Source organism: Tachysurus vachellii, chromosome 10, assembly GCF_030014155.1.
Source record: "Tachysurus vachellii isolate PV-2020 chromosome 10, HZAU_Pvac_v1, whole genome shotgun sequence".
Taxonomy (NCBI): Eukaryota; Metazoa; Chordata; class Actinopteri; order Siluriformes; family Bagridae; genus Tachysurus; species Tachysurus vachellii.
The window spans coordinates 15,678,136-15,701,161 of record NC_083469.1 but is presented as its reverse complement, the minus strand read 5'-3'; the positions used below and the strand labels follow the sequence as shown (position 1 = coordinate 15,701,161).

General features: G+C 37.9%; 1 protein-coding gene across 1 annotated transcript; it reads right to left on the bottom strand.

Annotated features, from left to right (window-relative positions):
* Positions 1-1,751: 1,751 nt before the first annotated feature.
* otx2b (orthodenticle homeobox 2b) lies at positions 1,752-7,025 on the bottom strand. The gene is made up of 4 exons (XM_060879185.1): positions 6,890-7,025; positions 4,453-4,640; positions 3,552-3,703; positions 1,752-3,094 (listed from the first exon to the last, which is right to left on the bottom strand). Exons 2-4 carry the CDS (start codon positions 4,547-4,549, stop codon positions 2,471-2,473), a joined length of 873 nt encoding a protein of 290 aa, XP_060735168.1. The 5' UTR covers positions 4,550-4,640; positions 6,890-7,025; the 3' UTR covers positions 1,752-2,470.
* Positions 7,026-23,026: the final 16,001 nt, after the last annotated feature.

Below are 23,026 nucleotides of genomic sequence, written 5' to 3'. Positions count from 1 at the left end.
GATCACGTCGAGTCATTTCACTGCCCCTCTCACTTTGCTTTTCAGTATAGTTTAGAAAGCTTTGCACCACTGGTCCATTATTTTCTCTCTTGCACTTCATACCATTCTGCTTCTTCTTTCTCATTAAGCAGCTCAGTATTCAGGACGTTTTTGTTCAAGCACTTCTCTGTGAATCGCGTTTGATTGAAACAAACGGAAAAGATTGATTGGGGTGGAGGCGACGCGGACACATGGGGAAAAACATTGGTTATAATTAAATAGTAGAATATAAAACAATACAATGACCGGGTATTTGTTGACTGATTATTATTATTATATTTTTTTTATATTATTATTATTATTATCATTGTTGTTGTTATTATTATTATTATTATTATTATTATTATTATTATTATTATTGTTTTAAGTTTTTAGGTTTATATTATTACTTTAGTGTTATATTAACCAAGTTCAGCCCGTTTACTCTTGGCTACGATGCCAATGCCAGAAATCTCAACTGCTGTCCATAACAGGTTCAGTATAACGGTTCTGTGCCGATATAATGCGGACAAATCACGCTCCATTTTTGGGTTACTTTAATAATATTATTATTTCCTCTGTAATCTCGGTTGTAGCGGATCTGAATGTGCCCGCTGTGTCCTCTGCCCTGTAAAAAAAAACCCGGCGCAGGAATAGCGTGATTAGCGGCTCTTTGAGGCGCGGATTAGCGCCACTTTCCCAAGACCCCATTCCCGGTGCCTCGACTCTACAAACGGAAGGACCGGAAACCGGGCTCCACAATGCAGAATAATTAAAGTATGAGTACACTTGGCTATAGTGGAGAGGTACGTTTAATTGAAAACCCCCATTAAAACCCTATTACACCATGCACAAGAGACATTTTTTTGGTTAGGGTGATTTAGAGAAGTCTGTAGCATCTTTATAACTGGATAACTACTTGTTTAAATTATTTACCCATATAGTTTATAAGTTCTACTACAAAGAATAGAAATTTATAAGGCTAGGCCTTCGTCTTTAATTATTTTATTTTTTCTGAGGTGAGATAAACAAACGGAAAAATAGCACAGGCTGATAAAAGGGCTCTGTTTTCAAGATGCAATAAAAGGTTATTTTTATAGACTAACCCAGCTACATTAAAATGATTTATAATTTATAATTACAATTAGTTGAGACTAAAAGCTCTGATTAAATGAAACTAGGTAGTCGCATTGTTTTTCTTTAATTCGTTCAAATTAATCGTAGGCAAAATAACCTGTTTGGAAAAAAAAAGAATTAATTCTAAATTCATAATTTTGGAGCATTTTATATATTTGTCTACAAATGCATCGTGTGGACATAGCAAAAATGATTCACAACATTTTCCTCCAGTTTCCCACACACACACACACACACACACACACACACACACACACACACACACACACACACACACACACACACACACACACACACACACACACACTCTTGTACATTTACTCATTTATTTTACATGCTCCTTCAGCCAAACTGAATACCTTTTAATGTTGATTCAATTGTGAAATCGTTTATTAATGTTGTTTGCAATGGTTGAAAATCTTCGACAATAAGTCACTAAAAGGTGATCAGCGGAAGGAAAACCCCTTTTTTTGAGCATTCAACAAATTATACCGGCTTGAATTTTCGCACAGATTAAAATCATATGTGGCTAATATCATTTCGTATTTTTTTCTTCAAAGGAACAAAGTGAAAAATCTATTAAAATCACAGCCGAGTTTTCACGGTTGCGAGGGAGCTCACAAATTGCATACAATTACAACAGATCACAGTTTCGAAGGCTAGCACAGATTAAAAAAAACACATGTACCATTTATATAAGACACACATTGATTGTCTCTTAAAAACTACATATTGATTCCTTATAAACACTTTTTCTTAAATAAAGTAGTGCATCCAGGTCGCCCTGGGGGCGTTCAGCACACACACAATCTCGCTCACACACAAACGCAAACACACATTCTCTCTGCTGTTCACATCGTCCTGATGGAAGTTTCTCTCGTTTTGCCAACATGGACATAAGTCGGCGTGCTGTAAGAGGTTTTGGATGCAGAAGCCTGCCCATTCCGTACACTTTATTTATAAACTGTCTTCTTTTAACATGTAGTGTTTTTCAACTCCTCTTTTCATGGGTAAGGATTTGTTCCATGGCTGTGATCTAACTTATTACAAGTTCACATGAGTTCTTTTTTTTTTTTTTTTTTTTAAATAACAGCTTGTGGTCATATAGCTCGTGTATGCGTTTGTATGTCACTCCGGGGCCATTTATATAATTGACTTTGTTACTGAGGAACAGGACTGGCTAACTCGAGGCAGGAGCAGCGCAACTCATCCACCTCGCCGAATTTGTTTGTCAGATTTTTGAATTATGGCAGGTATGTGTCTTGTCTAGTCTTTTAATTTTTTTTTTTGTTGAAAAACAACTCGCTTGCTTCTCTCACAACACCTGAAACTTCCAGGAGGAAGTCTGATCTTTGTAATCCAAGCAGTCGGCGTTGAAGTTGAGCTTCCAAGAGGATGTTTGATCTTTGTAGTCCAGGCAGTCTGCCGCAGTGGAGTTGAAGCCGAGGCCCGAGGCGCCGTAGCCCTGAGTGGACGGTTGATTCAGGTGGCTGGTGACGGCGCTGGTGCTCATGGGGCTGAGAGCGGAGGCTGCTGGCGCCGACAGCTGGTGGTGCATGGGCGCCAGGTATGAACCGCACTCCATGCCCCCAAAGTAAGACGCTGAGCCCGCGTAGCCTTGACCGTAACCGGATGTCGCCTGCGTGTAGGTCATCGGGTAAGAGCGCTGCATGCATGACGAAGACGAAGAGGTGGAGAGCACTTCCGAAAGCGGCGAGATGGACGCCGGGCTCCAGATGGACACAGGCGCCGCCGTGCTGGATATAGCCGGCACTGAAGTACTAGAGGGCGGCGTGAACTGACCACTAGCTCCACTTTCTGAGCTCGCCTCCCGCGCCGGTGAGCTCTTCTTCTTGGCCGGGCGCACTTTGTTCTGGCCTCCGTTTTGCTGCTGCTGTTGTTGCTGTCTGCATTTTGCGCGCCGATTTTTGAACCAAACCTGTCATAAAGAAAGATGGCCCTTAGAAACATGTAGCCTGTAGTAAACATGTAGTAATTTTATAATAGAAATAATTATTAATAATTATTAATTCATTTATAAATAATACCAGAAGTCTGTAATTAGTAGGATCTATCCATCTCTCTCTCTCTCTCTCTCTCTCTCTCTCTCTCTCTCTATCTCTCTATATATATATATATATATGTATATATATATATATATATATATATATATATATATATATATATAGAGAGAGAGAGAGAGAGAGAGAGAGAGAGATGTATAATACATAAATATATTCTGCTTTAAGATATTCTGCATTCCTTGCACGCGAATTTATCATACTAAAGTACTCTTTGAAGAACATGGCCCAGGGAAACTATTTTGTGATATTAGTAAGCATGTTTTAATAAATTGTGGCAAAAACGTCTTCCGTTATTTGGAACAACATACTGACCTGTACACGAGACTCCGGCAAGTTGATTTTCAGGGCCACCTCCTCGCGCATGAAGATGTCCGGGTAGCGCGTTTTAGCGAACAGCGCCTCGAGCACGTCTAGCTGAGCCCGAGTGAACGTTGTTCTCTCCCGACGTTGCTTTCGAGGAGTAGCTATTTCCAATAAAACACAAAATGCCCGCGAGGTTGAATTCAGGCAACATAAACTTTGCTATCAGCATCAAGGCCTACCATTGTAGCTTATAGGCTACTAAATGAATATTGTCAACACTCACTCTTATATAAAAAGAAGTTTACTACCTTAAATAAGCATTGTGAGATAATATATATATATATATATATATATATATATATATATATATATATATATATATATATATATATATATATATATATATATATAAGCTATTATTGAAAGTATACCAGCATTAACCTATTAGACCTCTTACTATAATTTTTTTTGACATGCAATATCTTTAACGGATTATCATAAACTTTGTTGTCTATAACAAATAATGATTGATTTTGCTAAATTTTCACACTTATTTCATCACATCTTATTTTTAGACTGTTATTAAGTTCTCACTAACTCCCAGTGATCAGCTGATGTAGGCCAATATGAATTCTTCAAAATAATTTGAAATTTGAAAAAAAAATTTTTTAAAAAGGGCCTAGATAACTCAAACATACTCCAGACTAATTGTAAAATATAGCATATATAGCATATAAAATAAAACGTTACAAACAGCATGTGACATTTCAAACTATTGTAATCGTTGCATGAGAAACTACAACACTATATATGTAAGTCTTGAAATCAAGCAGATAAAACTTTTGGGTAGTTACACGAACACTGATTTAATATTCTGTCTGACACGGTAAAGGCAGTCTGTGTGACTAACCTGGATATCCCACAGACGGATGCAGCAGGTCCATGCCGGACGTGGTTAAACTCAGCCCGTTAACCGGGTAAGGCGGTTGCTTAAGATACGACATCATGCTAAAGTTGGTCGCGGAAGTAAAGTTGGAGCAAATATTGAAGAGAGGTTCTTCTCTCGCGCCTCTTTTGGTCCGAGGTCGTTACCAAACCCTGGTCCGAAATCACACAGATAGAGATAGAAGTTCACAAATATACACGCCGGTGGTGTTGACTGTAGTTTCGTGGATGAACCTAGCGCTCCGACTGCAATCGGGACTTAACACAAAATAATGCGCGTGCACACCGCAGCTGCGCTCTTAAAGCCGCTGCAGATCTCCAGCTGTCCTCGTGAAGTGAGCAAGGCTCATCTCAACACCCCCACACACCCCACCATCCCAACCCACCCCATTATCCCTGCCCCTTACTTACTGCCCCTATCGATCCCCCCCAAAAGTAACATCTAATTGCAACAAGTCCTTGCAATCCTCAAAACATAGTCTTGCTAATGTACATGCGGCAAGAAAGTCGATTTGCATAGGAACCAGGCTAATTGTCTTCAGCATAAGGGAATTGATTGGAGACCATTTGTGGCAACAAAGGCCGCTGTTGGTCTGATAAATAAGGCCGATAACAAAGCCCTACTGGCGAGAAGCACAAGTGACAATAAGAGAGGACCACATCGTTCCCCACTCAGCCATTACATTTGTGAATGCATTCATAATGAGGTGTTTAACAGCTCCTTACTATCCCTGTAAATATAAATAGGAGTATTTTGACTAGAGTTGGCTAACAGTGTTTAATGAGTCGGTTGAAAAATTGGTTCATAACTAACACCCAGTTCAGCGCCTCTGTAATTGGATTCGAGGTTTGAGATTATTTGGAGTGCTTTGGGGTGAGAGGGTGAAGAAGCCAGGCATTTTGCTATTATAAGCAACGGAAGACATCAAAGGATGTAAAACTAGACTTAGAAATCAAATGTTCTCAAGTCAACTCCAAAGACAAATGTTTATTCGCCTTAAATGGGTATTTAAGGAATGAGTTATTTCATGTAGGCGAATTCACGAAGAAACAAAATGCAGACTGCGAAATTACTTAATGTTCTAAATGAATTCACATTATTCACAATAAACTATTTCATTTGACATTTAACAATTTGAGCAACTACGATTTTGGCAAACGGAAATGTGACCCCCCAGAACACCCCCCACCCCTACCCCCCAGCCGACCCCCACCCACCCCAGGGCTTCCTAACTTACCGAGGAGTTCGAGGGTTTTTTTTAATCCAACGGTTTTCTCCCTCAATCTGTCACTTGCTTCGTAACAGTTGCATAGACGTTCGATTATTACCTCATCCCAAAATTAATTACGATAAATGTTTTTGTTGATAAATTACCGAGATAATCCGGATGGCACGCGCTCCCCTAATTACTGGACGCTGAACCTGCAGTTGAACATTTGGCCTCATCGATTTAGTCTCTCTCTCTCTCTCTCTTTCTCTCTCTCTCTCTCTCTCTCTCTCTCTCTCTCTCTCTCTCTCTCTCTCTCTCTCTCTCACACACACACACACACACACACACACACACACACACCATGCAAAACCCATATTTGTACAAATAACATATTTACTCTTCATTAGTAAGACTACTCAATTATTATTATTATTATTATTATTATTATTATTATTATTATTATTATTATTATTATTATTTTCGTTTTAACACGTGGTGTTTTTTTCTTTTACAACAAAATCTAAATTTTGCGATTTTATATTAGGCCTGTTCAGGCAGGAAGAAACCCTCTTGTGCCATTTGACTATAGCCTAAGCGACACCAAATTAAACACTTCGTATTAAGCCACTGATTAGACCAGTGCATCGTGTACAATACACAGCCCACGGACATTTCCAATTATTAACCAAAATATCAATAAGGAAAGCGCGTTGTTTTGACGCAGCTCTGTGTTTTTCACGCCTCTGTAATTATCGCCCTTTGTCTTCAGTCCCCTACTTCACACAGAGCTTTACGCAGCCAAGAGAACACATTTGCACACGTGGACTGGAACTATGATTAAACCCACTGTTTTATCAAAGTATGACTGTCGATCTGAAGACCAGCGAATAAAATGTAACCCACCAACCAACAACAAACGACCCCCTGAAGTTTTGAAACCCGGTTAAAAACAAGTGACAGAGAAATACACTCGCTTCCAAGAAGCAACTCTAAATCAACATAACAAGCACATCATCATCAACAACAACAACAACAACAATAATAATAATAATAATAATCATCATAATAATAATAATAATCATAATAATAATAATAATAAAAAATCTATAAGTCTTATTTATCCATGATAATGATGAACAATAAAAAGGATGTTTTAAAAAATTTAAAATAAAAAAATAATGTACTACTTACTGCAGATCTTCAGTTTGAGGTTATCTGCAAATTGCAAAATATGTCCGATAATTCAGGCCACATCCGAGTGTTACGGTACTAATTATGGTTTAATATTTTTATACAAACCAAAACCGTACACTAAAAACGAGAAACGTGGAACTTAAAAGCTTCAGCTGCTCGACTTAAACGGACAGCAGACGAAATCGTTTAGGGAGCTTAAAGTGCGTACAGTTATAATTGGCCGGTCTTCAGGCGGACTTGCCCGTGTGTGATTTGTACAGCGCGTTGGCCAATGGAGAGACGGCTCTCGGACTCGCGGGCTGGACGCGGCTCCCCTCACCGGGCCTTTGGCAGCGAAACAAACGTGGCAGGCTACTTTTTGACGCGCAAAACTCCTCAGCCAATCAGGGAGGAGCCTCGCTGGAGCACGTTTGAGAGTCCAAATATGCGTAACTTTCCATCTTAATAGCCCATATCCAACCTTACAGTTAACATGTTTTAGGTGTCTGCCATGTACTTAAAACTTCATTATATGAGAAACGTGATGTTTATCTCATGTGTTTATGTGTTTCTAGCACGTGTCAGTGTTTTTTTTTTGTGGTGATCTTCCGGGAATCTCGCTCACGGGCGCACTTGCAAAGTAGCAAAGGTGACGCCAAAGCGTTTACTCTTAATCTCAGGAATAATGATCAATCCCGAGAGAAAAAAAAATCTAGCAGACTCAGCCCCTTATTATCCCCGAGACCCTGTAAAGACGGTACGGTGAAAGGGAGAAAAAGCAAACACTGAATGCAGACGCTTTTGCGCGCTTCTCCTGCTGTCGCTCAGCCAGAGGAATTTAAGGAGGTTTAATTCCCTAAAACAGTCCTCTCGTCAACATGACCGTCACACTGCAAGTGCTCATGTTGATACACTGAAATGTAACAACAGTTGACTGGAGATGGACTGCTACTGGACTAGGGCCATGTTGGATAAGCCTGAAAGCAGTAGGCAGGGATTCACTACAGAAGTACAGGTAGCACTTTTAAGTTTAAAAAAGAGCTGTAAGCATCCGGGACAATTTTTGGAAGGCAGACGACCAAGTTAGTTTTAAGATGTGCTAAAGCAGAAGATCTGACTAAAACACAACCTCCAGGATCATCTACACACAGGTGAGGCTTATTAATCTCACGAGTTTCAGGAGCGATATTCACAATAGTGCAGATGTATGGGCATTGATCATTGAGTATTCATGGATATGATGACACATCACGTGTCAGTCCACAACAAGAAATAATGTAATTTTCTATTTTTATTTAAAATGTCTTTCATTATTATTATTATTATTATTATTATTATTATTATTATTATTATTATTATTGTTATTATTATTATTATTATTATTATTATTATTATTATTATTACAACAATAAAACATAAAACAAGTTGTAGGAAGAATAAAATAGCTTACATAGATATTATTATTATTTACTGTTTAATTAAACACCTGCACCTTATAATATTCGCATCATCCTAAATCATCCTAACACATGACTGGCATTTCAGAGATACAGAAAATGTGTAAAGCATTGATCAAATTATGCTCTGTATTTAAATACGCCTATCGATGCTGTACATCGTCTTTGTTCTGATTTCTGCTTCCCTCAGCAGAGAAAAATATTTCGAGAGAAACTTTTTGAGTCTGAGCTTTTTCTAAGAGCAAACGGACAAGTTCCCTGCACCTACTGCTGGCCAGAGTTTGAAAGAAAAATCACTTTTTATAGCCAATCCTGGGTTCTAACTCTCAGCAAAAAAAAAAACCTTCTGAAATTTCATCCGTAAATTTTACGAAGAACAGAAGCAGGACATCTGAACATCTTTAGAAAGTGAGAATATCTTTATCCGAAAATCCCAGAAGGCAGAAACATTCAGGAAAGTCTGCGCTTTTAATCCGTTTTTTTATCCGTTTTTTTTTATCACGCTGGCGCATTTCTAATATAAACTACACACATATTAAAAATAGAAATTACAGCAACAAATCCCATTATTAATTAATATAAAAACAAATAATGATCAATACATGTAAAGTAAAACTACTTTAATACTTTAACAAAACAATGTATCATATAATACCCAAAAATAAAGTGCAGAAATAAGCCAAATAATGAAAAAGAACTGTGAATATTTTTCATGTGTATGTATGGAATAATTTCGAGCATGTCTTTATTTGTGTGAATAATTCCGGTGGAGTCCCGGTCCGCTTTACGAGCCAGTGTTGCTCTTTAATACCGTTCAATTATTTATAAAGCGCTCAAACTCCCGGAGTCCGGAGGGGATCTTTGGATCCTTGAAAGACTTGTGATTTATTTAAGTAAAAAAAAAAAAAAAAAAAGCCGGCATGAATAATGTAGAGCCGTTACTTTTCACCGACAGTTTGGGTTTAGATTAACGTTTTGGGCTTATATTGAGGGCTCTCGCTAAATAAATATTATATAAAATGTAATAATAATAATAATAATAATAATAATAATAATAATAATAATAATTATCATCATCATCATCGTTTTATTCTTCTTGCATGTTATTAATAATGCAAGCTCAAATTATTTAAAATAAATTAATAATAAATTAAATAAATAAATATATTTTATTTTAAATTCAAAATACCAAAAAAAGGCTCAAACTCATAGAGAGATTTGCACATTGGCCTGTGTTGAAAGTAAATGGAATTGCACTTGATGTTTAAGAGGTGAGGTAAAAAGAGATCCCCTGGGTCGTCCTAAACACGCCCATCTATTAATCCTTACGGAATTGTATGATAGTAGGGTAGCAATCTGAGATCATTAGAGACACTGACACCTCTAAAGCTTTTAATCTCTCTCTCTCTCTCTCTCTCTCTCTCTCTCTCTCTCTCTCTCTCTCACACACACACACACACACACACACACACACACACACACACACACACACACACAAACTCACTCACAGGTGCAAAAGTTTGGCAAATAGGCTACCAAAAGAGTGATCTTTTCCCTTAGTCTGTATTAAAAAACTAACTCAGTGAGAGTTTTGAATATATTTTACACAGCCACAAACCCAATACTCAACCTCACAGTAAATCTGTTCAATACATTTTTAGAGGAGAACAAACAAGGAAGCCTGTAATGGAGGCCTGTTCATAAACTTGACTTTACCCCAGTTGAACTGGAAGAAAAGTAAAAAAAAAGGAGGTAATAATATTTAGAAAAATATTCTGAACACTTTCAGTGTAAACGTAAGCCAGGCTGTAGCAAACAAAAAATCACACATAATTGTTTTGTCATGAGCTGATATAGAAGGTTTAAGAAGGCAGAATGTGATGTGCTCACTGGCAGCAGACTTCAAACTAAGACAAACGATGACAAAATGAGTGTCATAACAGAAAAGCAAAGACAAATGGATTTAATCAAGTGTGACTCCTGACTGATTGAAATGAAATCCATGCCACACTGGCTCCTGGTTTCTCTTTAACAGGACTGTAACCTTTAGGAGGATAGCAAACATTTACACTTGCAGTGAACAGTTTTGAAAATAATGAGCTCTGGGACAATAATACTGAATTTCCAGACACTGATCACGCTTCTGTAATATAGTCCAACGCAACGCTGCTGATGTATTTCCCTGAATGTAATGCTGATGTTTCATTATTGTGACATGTTCAAATGGCATGCAGAGAGAGACTGCTTTAATGAGCAAAGCACTTGAACGTGAAGGTGTATTTGCACAGAGTAATTAGTGTGAATAAAAGAGCCTGTTTGATCCTTATTGACATTCCTAATTTCCCCAGTGCCACGTGTTCCCAGTGTTGAACAACTTAAAATGGAGTTAAACGAGATGCTCTACGGTCTGAGAAAATCTGTGATGGAAGATCGGAGGGTGATGGAGCAAAATGGAGAAAGAGATCATGCACACTGGTTAAGGTATTTAAATAGAGAGAGAGCGAGAGAGAGTTTAGTTTGGTCCTCTTCTCATACATTTAGGCTAAATATAACATTCTGTATTGCTGTGTAGTTAAGATTTTTGTTGAACGGTTTGTCAAAAGCTATCAAATTCAGTTACGGCATCTAGCAGACTCCCTTATCCAGAGTGACTTATATCTTTTTATTTCAATTTATACAACTGAGCAATTGAGGGTTAAGGGCCTTCTGTGCATGTGGGATTTGAACTCACGACCTTCTGATCAGTAATCCAACACCTTAACCACTAGGCTACTACATCACCAGTTATATCACATATCAGGGTTATATTAATGACTTAACATAATTACTTTTTTGAATGGTTAGCTTTGAACTAAATTGTGATCGTGGTATAACTGCAAAATCTGGTGCAATAGAAATGTATCTATGTTCTCAGGCTATTCATATATTACTATAAAGATTATTTGTGCATTTGCTATTTGCTATTTTAGTACTGCACGGTCTATAATGATCTAAATGATCATTTGGACTAATCAGGCATGTTTGCATTTAACACTTTGCAGAATCATTTAACAATTCCGCAATAACACTTAATTGCAATTATAATGATGTGTAACCATTGTAAAAAAAAACTCACTCCTCAAGGATATTTCAGTTTACTTTAATCTGAATAGGCATTTATTAATTACAACATTAATCAAATCTTGACTCCCAAAAATGTTTAAAATTTATGTCAATAAATAATTCCTATTGAAATTTAAAATAGCCTGCATAATATATAATTTCTCTAGGGCACATTTTGCTCAATAAAATACAAAATGTGTAAGTAAAGTCATTGTATATGCAATGTAGTAGCTGCATTTGCTCCCTGTTGAATATAAGCAGCATTTAATAACTACTGCAGCCTAATTGTTTGCCTGTTATTTGCACTATAAGCCATGTGACAAAGAAATTGATCCAATCAAAACACACTTCCAAACTTCCTGTCAGCAGTATGAGGATAAAACATACACACAGGGATCTGTCAGTTTTCTAGTCACCCACTAATACTACTACTACTCCTACCAATGATTCTAGTGTATAACATACACAAAGTCTCTAACTGTCTAACTGTGCTTATCATTGCTGTGGTGTGTGTGTGTGTGTGTGTGTGTGTGTGTGTGTGTGTGTGTGTGTGTGTGTGTGTGCGTGTGTTTGTGTGTGTGTATTTGAACCTGCCCTGCAGTGTGGAGCTCACCCTTCTCCACAAGTTCAAAGGCACAGGAGCTCAGAAGGCTGGATTTGTTCAGGCATATTTCGTAAACCCCTGGATTTGAATTGTAGTGTTCAAGGCCAGAAGATCACGTTTAAGAAATGTTACATTGTGAGATTTTGTGTGAAATCCCCATAATAAATTCACCAAGTGTGCACAAGAATTGGCTATTCATGTTTGTGGTCCTAAGTTTCTTTTTTGCTCTGATTTAACCTTAGAGGTATGCTGTAGGTGTATGTATAAGCATATGTGACTTTTGAAAAGTAAAAAAAAAAGCATACAGAACAGAGAGTAAATAACCTTACAAATATTCTTATACTTATAAAAGATTCTCTATTGTATCTCAATCCCTTTTTAAGGTTGATTCTGTTGACTATTGAACAGCACAGTCATGATTCTCATTCGAGTTTTGTTCCCTTTAGCACTTAAATTAATAGGAGCCACAAATTAATAGGAGATGCCTTATATTCAGATATCATCATTGCATGATAACACTATTAGGGACTAAAAAATTGGCTCAGAAAGATAAATATACTGTATAAATGTAGCCTATAACATAATTTATAATCTGTTTTGAACTCTCTCTCTCTCTCTCTTTCTCTCTCACACACACACACACACACACACACACACACACACACACACAAACACACACACACACCCCACACACACAGAGTAACCAGCACAGCCACACCATCGTGCTTTAATTATGTGATATAATTAACCCTCCATCCAGTTTGAAAAGCATGCGAGCTGAGGACGAGCCCCCATGTGGGTTGAGCATTCCTTGTTTGTGCCCAGTCCAAACCCCACGTTGTTTTGAGTGACACTCTGGCACTCTTACTCAAAGACCCTCGATTAGTCTCCAAAATATACCCCCTCTCACAACTACATAGTGCCTGTTTACACGTGTAAGAACACACACACAAGCAAACACACCCATCCCACAAATACAAACCCCACCCCTTCTCCTTTACTCACACATATGCACCCAGTACACATCTGCACTGATTCCGACATTGCCAGTATCTCTCAACTCCTTATTATCTCTTTCAGCCTCGTGGATGCTGTCTGTCAGGACTTATGACAGTTGGATGTTTCCATTATGTTCCCACCGTGTTCGTGCCATGTTCACAACGTTCCCAGCCTACAGTCCAGCACTTTCCCAGCCTCAGGCTGCCAGCCGTTCTTAGCGGTTGGGAATCTCTGAGGGCTTGTCCGTCAACTGGAACCCTCCCCTCCAATTAGGACTGTAAACACAAGGCAATCTGTGCTGTGTGTGTGTGTTTGTGTGTGTGTGTGTTTGTAAGGAGGCGTCAAACTGGCTCCTGAAGCTTGGTGAGCTGTCCAGCTATGATAAAAACGACACCCAGGTTCTCATCAGTGTGATCTCTCCATCTCTTTCTCTCCTCTGGAGGGGAATGGGCCAAGATAAGCAGACAGTGTGGAGTCTATACAAATACACAAACACACACACATACACACAAAGTATTGTTTGCCAACAGGGAGTCAGAGATTGTAGAGTATTCACAGGTTATTGACAAAGGAGTGATGAGAATGTTTAAACATATAATCTTATTTACCCTAGTTAATTCTGTGAAATGTCAGTGTCTTTTTCTCTAATAAAACATTATTTATATTAAGTCACTTAAGCTACAATTTATATTAATTAACCTTAGCCCAAAGGTAAAAATAAATTATTGTATCCAAGTCTAGAATGTTCTTTATGCAAATGGAGGGTCTAATTGCAGACAGTGCTGCAATACACAAAAATAACAAACAAACAAACAAACAAACAAACAAACAAACAAACAAACAAATAAATAAATGTTCTTTGAATATGGTTGCATGAAACAGTTAATTATTTATCAAGAACCTTGGTTGCTTGTAACCTTTCTAAAAGATAATATCAAATATCAAAAGAAACAAATATCTAGGACAATTAAAAATGCTTTTAAACATTTAATGCCACGGTAAAAAGAGTATTTTATATTTCTTTTTTGTTTTTACAATATTTGCTATATTTTAATATGATTTTATTGTACTATTTCTTTGTAGATAAAGTAGCGTAATTATTTAAAAATGGCATCATACATTTATTAAAATATGTATAGATTAGTATGACCTAGTAACAAATTCTTATAACATTTTGTTCCCTTTGGGGACAAATCAAAATTTTGATTTCTGATCACTCCTTTTATATACTGACCAACATCACAGATCACCACCTTATTATTCTCCTGGTTACCCAGAGAAGCCAAGCAAAACTGAAAGGAATGTTGAATCTGGTGGAGTTGCAGACTGGGATAGGCTGTGTGTGTGTGTGTGTGTGTGTGTGTGTGTGTGTGTGTGTGTGTGTGTGTGTGTGTGTGTGTGTGCGTGTGTGCGTGTGTGTGTTGGGGGAGGGAAGATTGAGAATCCTGAGTGTCCAACGCCTCACGGCTGGCGATGGGGATGCAGGAATTTGAGTGGACCCACTGCCAGGAAAATGTCAGGCGGAAAACGAGGAAAAGATGGGGGAGCTACTGTATGTTAATAGCTGGTGGTGAAAGTGGAAGATGTTTGGTTTAGGAGCAAATTCTTTAGTATTTTATTTTTACCTGAATAAAGTTTGCAAATTGGAGCAAATACATTTTCCGGTATAGATCCTATTGAAGCATTTGTATGGATCTTTATATCGTGTTCCAGATGGGAAATTTTGTAGTGGTCATTTTGATGGCATCTGTTTCTGTTTGTATTTGCCCATTTTAATAATTATACTACACAATGAATTAAATTTATAACATTTTAATGCTATTCAATTATTTACATGTTGGTGTCACATGAAAAAATCGATAGATAGGGTAACAGAATTCAATCTGTTTAATATTTTTCTTAGATATAAAAGATATAAGATATTTATTTAAATATCTGTGAATCACTCTTAGCTCAACAAACTGGGTTGATTTCTGTAAAAAAAAACACTGGATTTGTCATGCTTTCAGAATGTGTAAAATGCTGATGAAACTTTAAATAAATTTTATGTAATGTTCAAATTCATTATGTAGCTCAGTGCACACTTGCATGTACATTGTTTGTAATGAAAGGACATAAATGTGAAACTGCTGAGAGGAGAAGCGTGGCTCAGTTGCATTTGAGGCATTATGGTTCTAGCTGTAGAGCTTATGGGGCCCAGCTCAATAAAGCAGCAGCATAATGGGCTGCACCACAGTGGAGCCCATCGAGTCATGGTGCAACATCATGCTCCGCAGCAGGGGAAGACATCGGGCAGATGGGTCCAGTGTAGTGCTACAACTCCCTCCCCTCTATACTCTATTTTTCACTCTGTGTCTTTCCCTCCTGTTCTTGATCTCTCACGCCACAGTGGGTTTGATCAGAGCCTACTGTAAGTCTGATGAATTGAGCAAAAAGGGTGACAGTGCATAGGAGAAGATGAGCAAGGTGCAACATGGAGTGACAATATGGGCTGTGTATAACATGCATGATTGATGACAGACAAGGAATGTGTTAATAATAAATGAAAGAATGTATAGCAAAAAAGAGAACATAAATGGGTCAAAGGGAGAGAGAGAGAGAGAGAGAGAGAGAGAGAGAGAGAGAGAGAGAGAGAGAGAGTTAGCAGTTAAAACAAATGTGGGACTGAAAGTGAGAGGCCAGGCATATTCCTTTGAAATGCCCACTCAGGGGTAAAAGCCTAGAGGGACAGGCTGGACAGACAGGCAGTCACCACTCTGGGCGCAAGTCCAGCAACCCTCCGTCATTCCCACCAGAACCCCCCTCCTCATCAAGGCCAGACTGGCCATGTCCACTCCTCTCCCCATCATTCAGCCAGCCCCCAATGGACCAACTGGAGCCTTGTAAAGTCTGCTTGCCAACCAATGGCTCAGACCCAAACGGCAGGAAAAAAGCTTTCCCTAATCTATCTGCCCCACCACAACAACCTCTGCAATGTGAGTGAGTGATTACTTTGGGATGTCACATTTCATTAAATGTATACCGTGTGACAGACATGGCTGTCACTATGATATAATCAAAAGAGTACCTACCCCAGCCTTAGAAAATTTGTCTGGAGAAAAAACACAAAATATTTGTATAAGGGTTTTCCCCCCTTTTTACTTTCACATTTTCCTTTTAGATTATACTCATTCTTTACTTAGATGCATAAACTGGAAATTGAATTGTTTAGTCCGTTGCATCAACTGCATACTGTATGCCTCAACTTCCTAATCTTCTACTCCTGTGTTTTGTATTTGCTCCAACCTCCAGGATCTTGACTAGCATTCCATATCCCCATAGCAACTGTAGCAGGCCCTCATGATTCGGCATTATGTGAGAGGGAGTTTTGCCAAAGCCTAAGAGTTTGGGTGGGAATATCATAGGAGGTTACATGAGGAGCAGACGAGGGCATCTGTTCACTGAAGTAACAAAAAGGCAATGAGCAATTACACTTACTGCCCTCAAGTGGTGGTAAAAATCACATATCACCACCAGGCTCTTCATTAGTGAGATTAAAGGTGGACTTTGACTGATTTATGACAGATTTTCAAAGTTTAATGTAAAATTGTACACCTTATATGAAACCGGCTAGAATTATTACATCCCATGTCAACAATTTTCCATAAACTGTATTTGTCTCTCATTGGCATCACTTAATTCTGCATCTGCAACACAGTTTTGTGTTTATTTACATCTAATTTGTAATCTCTGATAGGTTTTTAAAGGGTCTTACTTGTTGAACAAACCCACAGTTTAATGGAAATTGGTCTAATGGTTTGAATGATCGATTCAGTTATTAATCACAACTCCCAGATATGATTAGGACCAGCATGGCTATATTTCATGATTCTAAAATAGAATATTCAAGAATGTTTAGGATTTTTATTATTTTTTTTACAGAGTCATTCTTTATTAATTTTCAGTGCTGTAACAAATAAGGCACATGCCATAACCTTGGCGTAACCTATTTCCACACAAAGGACAGATAAGTGTAAGGTGGAGGGTGTCATGTATTTTACTGGCACATCGTTAACCTCCTGGGTCTGTTGTGGGAGAATCAGTGCTGTTCTAGAGACTTATAGCATGGGGCATTTGTTTGTGGGACCCCCTGGGTGAGGGGTGAGGGGGCAAGACCTCTTGCCTGGGGATGGACTTCTAAACTGCAGTGAGTTGACGAGAGGGGAAGGCAACAGAGGAGGAGAAGAGGGATTTAAACAAAAACACCCCCAGGACGTAGTACTCCTGGGCACAGACACTGTTCTGCCAGAGTGAGCCAAAGGTGCCAAAGTTTGTTTTTAGTTACAAACTAATTGTGATTTTTTTTTTTTATTTGCATAGACTGCTACTGTGTCTGCTAGAGAACAGCAGGGATATATTGTATAAATACTGTATGAATTCAGTTAAAAATTTTACCACTCATCCATTCAATCATTACATGCTAGTATGTGTAGTCCAGCAGTGTTTTGCAGATTTAATGACATAAATTCTATGGTAAAGTGGTGAAAAATTGTCGGTTTCAAAATAGAACAAGTAATTTCAAGTTTTAGGAATCCCCTGCTCTTTTTGGAGATGTACAAGCCATACAACCAAAAGAACAAAAGCAACATGCCATCCTGCATTGTATCTACCATATGCCTTATACTGCTGAGCTGGTAAATACTCTTACAAGCAGTGCATTTCAAACCAACCTCTCACCCCCTGTCTCTTTCTCACCCACCCAACAGTGCACCACTATTTTCCTACCTCTTTATCCCTTTTAATTAGAAGGCAAATTCTGCAGGGCTGGAGAGACCTAATCCTTAGCTGCCCAACAATGCACAGAGTTTGCTTTGAACAGCCGACCTGCAGGCCTCTGCGTCCCAGCCCCCAGTCCTTAAAACAGGTCTTTCCTCATTGCTGCACACATCTCTCCTGAACTGAACCAGGAACAGTGCTATTACATGCACTATACAAGGTTCACGATGCAGAGCTGAACTCAGATTATCTGAAAAGATCAGATTAAGAAACAATAAATTGCAAGCTGAAGACATGACCTTTATTCACTGTCCAGAAAGTGGTCTACATACTTAAATTATTGGATACTTCATGAATTAATGCGTGACCCATGCCCTTCTATGCCTTATAATTTCTGATTAGGTTGCTAATATGAAATCTCACACAAATCTGTGCATTTAGGTTAACATTTGCCAAACAGTTGAGAGTACAAGAGGGCAAAGGAGAAGTTGAGAGTGAGTGAGAGAGAGAAAGAGAGACAGAGAGAGAGAGAGAGAGAGAGAGAGAGAGAGAGAGAGAGAGAGAGAGAGAGAGAGAGAGAGAGAATAGAAAGTGAGGGGTGAAAAGAGAGAGGAGCATCACAATATAGCAGTGACAGCTTGTTTCCACTAATTTACATATATATTAATGTTGCTCATTGTAAAGAAAGGATCTCATTAGTTTGTGTGATTTTCTCTCAAGATGCAGTTTGTGGATATTCATAAAACTCATCATTACATTCATATGAGTGTGTGTGGGTTTGTGCATGTGAATGTGTGCCTTTTAACACCCTGATGTTTTGGGAAAACAAAGATAAGGTCTCATAAAATTTAACCCTAACAAGAACATCATTTTCATTTTCCAGTCATTTTTATTTTCCAGTCATTTTTATTTTCCAGTTATTTTTATTGCTCCCTAAAATAAAAATGTCATCAAAAGTTTCCATTCTACTCTTTTTTTTTGTATTTTCATTACAATTTTAAACCAACTGCTATCAGTCTGTCCCTGGTCTATTACACTGACCAAAAATTATTATTTCTAAAAGTATACAATGGACATACTGTTCACTGTCACTCATAAGACTGTTGTCTCCTAAGAGCCTCTTAATTCCTGGTGTTGTTATGTAGAGGTGATGCCGTCACATAAAGTCATGATAGAGTGAAAACAAAAAAGTACTGGTTTAGAATGTATGATATTAGCCATATATATGTCTTGAAATGTAATATAAGGTAGAATAATATTAATATAGAAATTAACATAATTTTTAATCCTATTATTTGCTAACATCTTATGTATTGTGGTATGAATTTGATCCTTGGTTATAACACAAAGACGTTAGATATTTTGTAGTATTTACTGGACCATTCTCACAACTGGTAACCTGACAACTGTGAAAAGATTCACATTGAATATTTTATTACAAGGCATGATTAGACTCCTGCTACAGTGAATGCCCAATCAAATCTGCTAAGCATGTTCATCTTTAAAAAACAAATGTATGCAATGCAGAGACATGGGTAAAAGTTAAAAGATTATTAAATTTGTGTTGTTGATGTACCTGGGTGATTGACAAAGTTTTACAATAGCGTTATCTTTCTTTTTTGAGAATTTGTCTAATTTCTCACCTCTGTAATGATATTACTGTATTTATGAATTATATGATGTACTGTATAGTGAGGACTGATATATTAACTGTCATTGACAGTCTGTAGCGACAGAGGCGCTTGTTTTTTTTTTTTGATAAAGATTCAGTATTTTGATATAATTCAGTATCAATTTATCAAATTTTATTTGTCACATACACATACATACAGGGTACGACATGCAGTGAAATGTTTTATGCAACTGTCTGGTGTAAGAATAAAGAGGAATAAAAAAAATAAACCAAAACCAAGGAGATAGATAACTAAAAAAATATAAACTATATAAGAAAACTATATAAAAAATTATATAAAATATGGAAATATATTTGGAGAAATAATGTATATACATATGCATAAATATACATATACATAAGTGTTTATGGTTTTTAAAGATTGTCCTTAAAGTGTCCAGGTGCAGTATGGTGTGTAAATAGTGTATAAAGTGGCACTGTGCTGTGCAAATCCAAAGTGTCCTTAAAATGTCCAGGTGCAGTATGGTGTGTAAATAGTGTATAGAGTGTATAAAGTATAAAGTGGCACTGTGCTGTGCAAGTCCAGAGTTAAAGTGACAGTGACAGTCCAGAATTAAAGTGTCAGTGCAAAAAAAGGGGTGTGCATAGAACAGTGAGGATGGAGAGAGTGGTCCAGTGCTAAATCCCGGGTGTCTCCTGGTTTAAAATCCGAATGGCCTGTGGGAAGAAGCTTCTCCTCATTCTCTCTGTGTTTGCTTTCAGGGAGCGGAAGCATTTCCCTGAACGCAACAAAGAAAAGAATCCATTGTTGGGATGGCTGAGATCTTTTACAATCTTCCTGGCCCTGGTCCTGCACCGCGTGCTGTAGATGTCCTGCAGTTATATGAAAGTGACGTGACATACGGCTAAGTATGGTGACCCATACTCAGAATTTGTTCTCTGTATTTGACCCATCCAAAGTGCAAACACACAGCAGTGAACACACACACCGTGATCACACACCCGGAGCAGTTGGCAGCCATTTATGCTGCGGCACCGAGGGTTCGGTGCCTTGCTCAAGGGCACCTCAGTCGTGGCTGGCCCGAGACTCTAACCCACAACCTTAGGATTACGAGTCAGACTCTCTAGCCATTATGCCACGACTTGCCCATGTCCTAACCAGGCTCATGGTGAATCTGAAGCCTTATAGGAATACATCCTGTATGGGACACCAGTCCATCTCTGGGCACGATGCAAACTCAGATTTACACATTCATTCCCATCAAAGGGCAATTTGGAATCAGTTCACTTCCTGGCATGCTTGCGTTAAGTTAGAAGAAACCAGAGAACATGGAGAGACATGTGAAACTCCACAAAGACAGACAGGACAAAAGCTCATGATCAAATCTATGGTAATGTCACTGTGCCATCCCACAATAATTTAGTTAGTTGTGTTTAGGTAGTAGTTGGTTGAAGAAGATCCACAAATTCAGTTCTGAAGACTTTATCATTGTATTTTAGTATTTTGTTTGTGATAAAATTGGAATTTGTCAGGCAGTAACAAAAAAAAAAGCTTTTTCACCCTCACCAGTGCAGTTGTGTGTATTTTTTCTCAAGAAAATAGCAAGAAAAATGCAGAAAAGTGAAATACTACTTACTAGTTAGAGGTATAGACTATTTTTTTTCAACAAAATAACAACTCAAACTTTGTCATACAAATTGCATCCCTTGTTCTGTCTCTTTCTTGCAGCATCTCCTCCATTTTATTCTGCCACTGACATCTAGATAAACACTCTCTTGAAGGTAATGTGATCACAAATCATCTCAAACACAGCTCATACTGACACGATGATCATTGAAATCATTCAAAAGACACTGATAATACATGGTAACTTTGTTTAACTTCCAAATAAATCACAGCTAATCACTGCGGATCATAGAGCAGGAGCAGACGCGTTCTGCCTTAATCATCTATTCGAACTGTCATTGATGTTTAGCCTCATGATTGAGACATTGGCGGTTTGCACAGTGATCAGAAATCACTGCGTGTTCTATGGGGGAAATATTGCTTGAGTTATGTAGAAGTATAGAAGTATTTGACTTCAGAAAATCTGACTCCTGGTCATTTCTTCTCATGGCTCTGTATTAGTGAAATAATTGTAATAATTGAATTATTACTGTCACACAAACCAGCTGGTTAACTGATTGGATAACTGGTGTGAAGTGTAGCGACTGACTTGAATAATCAAGTCAATGCCTGAAAGGAAGTCGGTGTTAATTACTGATCACATTTATTTATTTTGAAAATTAAACATTTAAATTGTAACTTAAAAATATATCTTGAAAATATCTAGACTAAATATATACTGGCCTATACTGTAAATGTCACATCCAAATGTCCAAAAGTCATTCCATGTTTACCCATCACACTAATGATATATTATACTATTATATTATATCTAATTACAGCTTAAGTAAATATTAAGCAAAAAAACCTATATATATATATATTTAGACTCATTTATGGTCTTTCTATTGAGTGGACCCCTCGGTTCCTTTGCTTCATTATATAATTCCCTTAAAAACTAAATGTGTAACTGTGGCATTTTCTTTTCCTGTTTTCAGATTTAAGAACAAAAACACTCACTGCTAATTTTGCCTGCCAGTTTACATTGTCCATTAATTATTTATTCAGTCTTGCACCAATAATTAATAATTGATCTGCTTCTGACTGGTAACTCTTGCGTTATATCTTGCCATTACATGATTAATACTTTGATCCAATGTTAATGTACTCATGTCCATAAGTCTGAGTCTCTGGAGAGCATCCGAGAAATATAGGTGGTATTTCCCCAAGTACCTCACAGATGGGGGGCCATCACAGAGGTCAGTGTGGGGGCCTCAAGGGGCTTGTGCGAATGATTGCTGTATTACGATGGCTCCCCTTGTACAGTTTTGTAGTTTAAATGTTTTGCTGACTTAATTGGCGTCCTCAAGGGAGGCCCGGCAGCTGGCTGCCTGATGGCGTAGATGTTTAATTAGCAGGCAGGCACGGTGGGGCAGACAGCTGAGCTGCTGGATGAGAATGAGGCAGTGAAGCAGTAAGGCAGTTACCGCATAGTCTAAACTTCCACTCCCGCAACATGTGTGAAGTTATTTGTTTTGAAAAAGGCACAAGTTTGATTTCCCCTTTCTGGAGACAGAACAGATGTGATGCAGTTTTGGAAAGTGAAAGAAAGTATGACTGTGCTACAGCCAACAGGGCTGATTCCCATATCACACAGCAAAATACAGTAGCCATAAAGTAGCCATAAATTATAAAGGGTTTGTGCAAACAACAGTCCTTCTTAAAGCATGCTAGCCATTATATTTTGATTATCAACACCATATAGGAAGCAATAAAAAATTACACATCCAGCTCATGGGCCATGCCTCATGGAAAAAAAACTACTTTTCAGCATAGTAAAGAAATGCACTCTTTTAGTGTGTATGTATATATGACATATTTGATTGGAAGTTTGATTGGAATTAAGTACATTTAAATTGAGTAAATTATTTATTATATTTTAATATCAAGTTAGGACTTATTTCACTCCAGTGACTGGATTGATTGTACAACATGGGAT